The sequence below is a fragment of the Oncorhynchus clarkii genome, chromosome 12 (assembly GCF_045791955.1).
Source record: "Oncorhynchus clarkii lewisi isolate Uvic-CL-2024 chromosome 12, UVic_Ocla_1.0, whole genome shotgun sequence".
In the NCBI taxonomy this organism is placed as follows: domain Eukaryota; kingdom Metazoa; phylum Chordata; class Actinopteri; order Salmoniformes; family Salmonidae; genus Oncorhynchus; species Oncorhynchus clarkii.
In genome coordinates this window covers 90,156,905-90,162,904 of record NC_092158.1, presented here as the reverse complement: position 1 = coordinate 90,162,904, position 6,000 = coordinate 90,156,905, and the positions used below count along the sequence as shown (strand labels likewise).

At 46.4% G+C, this 6,000-nt stretch overlaps 1 protein-coding gene across 1 annotated transcript; it reads left to right on the top strand.

Moving 5' to 3' along the window:
* On the top strand, window positions 1-5,511 carry LOC139422591 (zinc finger protein ZFP2-like). The gene is made up of 2 exons (XM_071173734.1): window positions 1-223; window positions 4,319-5,511. Exons 1-2 carry the CDS (start codon window positions 1-3, stop codon window positions 5,509-5,511), a joined length of 1,416 nt encoding a protein of 471 aa, XP_071029835.1.
* The last annotated feature ends 489 nt before the right edge of the window (window positions 5,512-6,000 follow it).

The following is a 6,000-nucleotide window of genomic DNA, read 5'->3' as shown; positions in this document are numbered from 1 at the left end:
ATGTACAATACTTTGGGTGGTCACCAGGACAGAGCTAGCCCGTCCCCCTCCACCCTGCCGGGGTGCCCTGGTCACAACTCTCCTGGTAACGCCTTACTGCTGGGTCTGAAGAGGGTGTTTGTGAGGCTGGTCGACTGCAGGAAAACACCAGGGCAGAGTGGAACTGTGAGAAAAGGACACGAGGAGGATGAGAAGGAAGAAGATGGAGATTTGATTTCATCAAGTAAGAACAATGTGTGTTGATTAAACTATAATCTGCTTCTCTAACTGCTCATTGATTGATAAACAATATATATACAGGTAACTACCAAAAGATACACCAACATAGTGCCTTAATAGACCAGAACAGCTTAAATGTGACTTGGCATAGTTTCTACAAGTGTCTAACTCTATCGGAGGGATGCGACACCATTCTTCCACGAGAAAGTCAAGGATTTGGTGTTTTTATAGATGGTGGTGGAAAACGCTGTCTGAGGTTCGCGCCCCGAAATCTCATAAGTGTTCCATTTGGTTGAGATCTGGTAACAAACGGCCAGGGCGTATGATTTGCATTGTTCCCTTTCAGTCAGGAAACTTGGCCCAATACAGCTGTGGACAGTTTGAGCGCTAGTGCACTCTAATGAAGAACATTAGTCACGCCTGACAAGGCCAATATACCCTGTGCTTCAGTGGAGTCCCCGCCTACCAAGGCACGGAGTCATTCCTTCAATTTCTTCCTGTCTTCATCTCGAGCTGAGCAGAACGATCTCACACATTTCTTCTAAACAAAGATTGGAATGCAATTTCAGGATTTATTAAAACTGAACTGTCCCACTAACTATGCTTATCCTTCTGGAAGTTGTGCGTTAAAGTTTGGTAACTAGTTTTGTGAAATTTCTTACAAATGTTTGCTAGTTATTCTTGTGGCTTTTTAGCGTGGCTAACTGGTTGTAAGGAAGATGGCTAGTACAAACGAGTCTATGAAGGTTGTTAAGCCGGGTTTGAGTTCACGACCTTGCCCACAATCATGCGGTTTCACCATGTCTTTGAATAATACTCACAAGTTTAGTCTTGTATGTCTCTGCTGGATGGCAGCTCGGGCTGCCCTGGATTGATCTGGCTCATGGGACCACTGTTGCCGGCTGCGTTTAAGCACTTTAGAGAAACGTGTCGCCTTCCATAGAAGGCTTTGTGGTAACGAGTGTGATTTTCCTCCCCTGGGCGCCTGTACCTTGGCGGAGTCTGAGTTGCGGGATGCAGGGGTGGACCTGGGCTCGTGGTGAGATCAGATGGCGCTATCCTCCCAGCGTAGTGATATAGAGCCAGCTGATATGTCTTTTGGCATCGTGCAGGGCTCCTGTTTGGTTGGCGACGTGGTGTCTGGCCGGTTCTGGGAGGGGGCCAGAGACAATTACTTGATGCCAACACATCTTTTTAGCTAAGTTACACGCTGAAGTTATGTTACACTTGGTAACCAGACTGTTCATCCCAACATCGTTGATGCCTTTACCATCTACACTTGCCAGTTTTAGCCTCAGCCAGCACCATATTCAGATGAGCCTTTACGTCGGTAGCCCTGCCCCCTGGTGAACAATGTATGATCGTTGGATAATTATTTTTAAGTCTGATATTGTGGGTAATGGAGTCATCGATGACTAGGGTTTTCAATTTGTCAGAGCTAATGATGGGATGCTTCGGCGGCTTAGACCCTGTAACGGGTGGAGGAGAGACCTGAGAAGGCTCTAACTCCGTCTCATTGCTTAGTGGGGAAAACCAGTTAAGTCTCTATCGGCTGAATGAGCGGCACTGGTTGAGCATGCCAAAATATTTTTTTCCCCAGAAGCCATGACAAAATTGTTCGGCTGCGGGGACTGTGAAGGGGGTTTAACACTACTACCTGTATTTACTGGTGGCACAGACACTGTATCATTAATTCCCACACTTGCACAATTGCGTCTGAAGCCGAGCAACTCTGCTACACTCACCATAAGGCAACAGTTATCCTTTATATTAAGAGTACAGCGACTGCAATAAGAAGGCATAACGTTACTTCACTTTCTTCGGGGGGGGGACGACAAGGTCCTGCAGATCTATGTCCAGGTAAAAGTTGTGTGAGGAGAAAACTTGGACCTTGGTAAACTTGTTAAACACAGACTTTGATTTAAATGGTTAAGAACCAAAAGCGAAAACGTTTGTCAGGTAGCAACAAACAGTACAGCAGTACGGAGACAGCGTGGAAGTGCATTGCTTAGCGTCACCAGAACCTCATCCCTGCTTCGTAGGATACACCTCAGACTCGGCTGCATTCAGCCAAGCTTATGCTGCATGGGTATTCACACTTCATGGGTATGGAGGGGGCGGGGCTTGTCACAATGCCTCCATTGGATGGGAAGCTAGCTGTCTACCTAGCCTCATTGGCTAACAAAGGGATGGCTAATTCCAACACATCCCTCCCAAATAAGTATCCTTATTTTTCAGGGTTGCAGCTTGACAAGGTGTACCAGGATCAGGGGGTGGCGGCCCAGTCCCTGAACATGGTCACAATGCTGCAGATTTACCAAACTGAGCTATTGGCAGCCCTGGCTGCGAGGATCCCAAAAACAGAGCTCCTAGATGAGAGTACTATGGCCGATTTCGTGTTGCGCATGTTCCGTTGCACTGTCTCAGCATTCGGGAGAAGCATGGGGGCTGGTTGACTTTGTCTTAGGTGCCGGAGAGAGACCAGCTGGACAGGCAGAGGCACTTTCTCCTACGGGGTTGTTCGGCTCGGCCTTGGCATCTATGCAGGACACGGTGCTTCACGGCTCTGAAGCAGGACTGTCTTTGAGAGGATTTGCAGACAGCCGGATCAGCTGGCTGCCGGATCTACACCCAAGTCTGCTCCTGTTCCCTCAAGAACAGCGTCAGTCTGCTTGGCACAGGCTCCATTGTACTCCTGAAGGTAAAGGTTCCTTTGCGAAGTGGGGAAAGCAGCAGCTCCCGCGCACCTATCACGATGAGAGAGAATCATCCCTAGATTTTCATTGTGAAAGCAGTACCCCTCAAGTGGGTACCACCCCAATCTGGGTGGGTACCACCCCAATCTGGGTGGGTACCTAAGCGCCCATTTTCAGGCCTGTAAAGTGCCATCTCAAGCCATTTCTCTCAGGACGGCCAGTATTTCCTGGTTCCCAAGAGGGGCTGGACTTTGTCCCATTTTAGACCTGCATCCCTTTAACAGGCATTAAGGTCTACAAGTTCAGAACCAATCAGCCATTTTTTATTTTACCTTTATTTAACTAGGCAAGTCAGTTAAGAACAAATTCTTATTTTCAATGACGGCTTAGGAACAGTGTGTTAACTGCCTGTTCAGGGGCAGAACGACATATTTTAACTATTTTAACCTTGTCAGCTCGGGGATTTGAACTTGCAACCTTTTGGTTACTAGTCCAACGCTCTAACCACTAGGCTACCCTGCCACCCATGTGTTTGGTTCACCTCCAACTCATGGGCAATGGATATTTGTACTGCGGCCAGTTGTGTATCACCACACACTTTTGTGAGGTTTTATCGCTTGGATGTCATTGCCCCAGCGTAGCCCACAGTGTTCTTATGGCTGGGACGGGAGAGGGTCGTTGAAAGGCAGTGCACAGTTTTGCAATATACCCAGATGCCACAGGTTTGTTGTTGGGTTGGAACCCTAGGTGGTCTGCCGTGGGCCATTTCATTTGGTGTTGAGTTGGGTTGTGATTTCAGATCCCCTGAGTTTCCTGACTAAAAGGGAACCTACAGTTACGACTAGAACTAATGTTCAATGAAAGAGGCAAACAAAGTACAACAGTTGTTTGTCCTCACACCGCCATGTTCAGATTAGGAGCGGTACTGAATTGAAGGAATGACTCCGTACCTTAGTTTTATCACATGAGAAGGTGCGGCACGGTGTTCATTGGCCTTGTCAAGCGTGATTCTAATGTTCCTCAGTAGAGGGCGCTAGTACGTGAACTCCCTATAGCTGTACCTTGTTTCCCTCCTTCAGGGAACAGTAGTTAAAGTAATAACTGTTTTTTTATGCTCATTAAATCATTCAGTGAACACTCATGCCCTGTGGATGGGGGCATTGTCATCAACCATAGGTTGAAGGTGAACGCTCAATGGCTCTGCATTTATTGGCGTTTACCTTGCCCTCTAAATGGTTGAGTGGACCTAAAGCATGCCAGGAAAATTTACCCAACACCATAAGAGCCGCCAGAACCCTAATTTCCTCAAGTGTTTCCTTTTATTTTGGCAGTTATGTTTATACTGAGGGTCGTATTTGTTTATGCATTGCAAAACCTAGTTATTCAATGTCTTTGCTTCACAGGGGACACCCCTAACCGTCATTCTCTCAGTGGGAGGGGCTTATCATCTGGGGAGCCTCAACATCATGTTGCTGACGAGGCAAAAAAGAGTCTCTACAGGTCAGAACAACTCAGGAAACCCCAGCAGAGAGCCACCAGAGAGCCACCTCACCACTGCTGCTCTGACTGTGGGAAGAGTTTCACTAGAAGGAGTGGCTTCATTATTCACCAGCGGATTCACACCGGAGAGAAACCGTACTGCTGCTCTCAGTGTGGGAAGAGTTTCACCTGTCCAGGAGGTCTTAAGTTACACCATAGAATCCATACAGGAGAGAATCCGTACAGATGTTCACAGTGTGGGAAGAGTTTCGCTGCTTCTAACACCTTAAAATCTCATCTGAGAATACATACAGGGGAGAAGCCTTACCCCTGCCTTGATTGTGGGAAAAGCTTTGCTAATGCAGGAACCCTAAACATACACAAGCGTGTACACACTGGAGAGAAGCCTTATAGCTGTGATCAGTGTGGAAAGTGCTTTTCTCTTTCAGAAAATCTAACTATACACCGGCGCGTACACACTGGAGAGAAACCTTATGTCTGTTATCAGTGTGGGAAGAGCTTCACTCAGTCAGGAGACCTGACTACACATCAGCGAACACACACTGGAGAGAAGCCTTATAAATGTGATCAATGTGGAAAGAGCTTTGCTCTCGCTTCGTCCCTGACTAGACACCAGCGAGCACACACTGGAGAGAAGCCTTATAGCTGTGATCAGTGTGGGAAGAGCTTTGCTCGAGCTTCCAACCTGTCTACACACCAGCGAACACACACTGGAGAGACACCTCACAGCTGTGATCAGTGTGGTAAGAGTTTTAGTCAGTCAAGAGATCTGATTACACACCAGCGAACACACACTGGAAAGCGGCCTTATAGTTGTGATCAGTGTGGGAAGAGTTTTAGTCAGTCAGGGAACCTGATTAGACACCAGCGAATACACACTGGACAGAGGCTTTATAGCTGTGATCAGTGTGGGAAGAGTTTTAGTCAGTCAGGGAACCTGACTAGACACCAGCGAACACACACTGGAGAGAACCCTTATATCTGTGTATGTGGAAAGATATTTGTTCATTTAGGGCCAATGAAAAAACACCAGAAAGCACAAACGTGTCTTTCAACTTCCAGATCCCTAAATAATGGATCAGTAGAAAACATCTAGTGAACAGTCATATCCATCTCCCATTCTTAAACGGTTGACTTAGTCTGATCACCACGGTAACCTGTTTGGAACATAGATGCAGGTAAAGAAGTCAATTGAACTCGAGCAAAACAATGGAATTGCCATGGAAAGAAAAGGCCATGGGGGAATAATCCTGAATCTCTTCATTGCCCCCCAGCATAATTATCCTACGTTTAGACTATTGTTTATATGTGTATGTCACAATATATTGAGGTACAAATCAGAGTATAATGCTTGTATGGATGTCAACCCTAACAATAAATGTTAGTTTCCCCAATCAACTGCATTAGTTAAAAATAACTGACTACCACCACCGATGTCTGTATGCTAGCTATGCTAACCAGCTTATACTAACTGGAGTTGGTATTTAGAAGTCACTTCTCAACTTTTAAATGTTACCTGCGAAAACAGCCAAATATATCCAAATCAGACTTAAGTCCCCTCAATCTACACACACTACCCAATAAT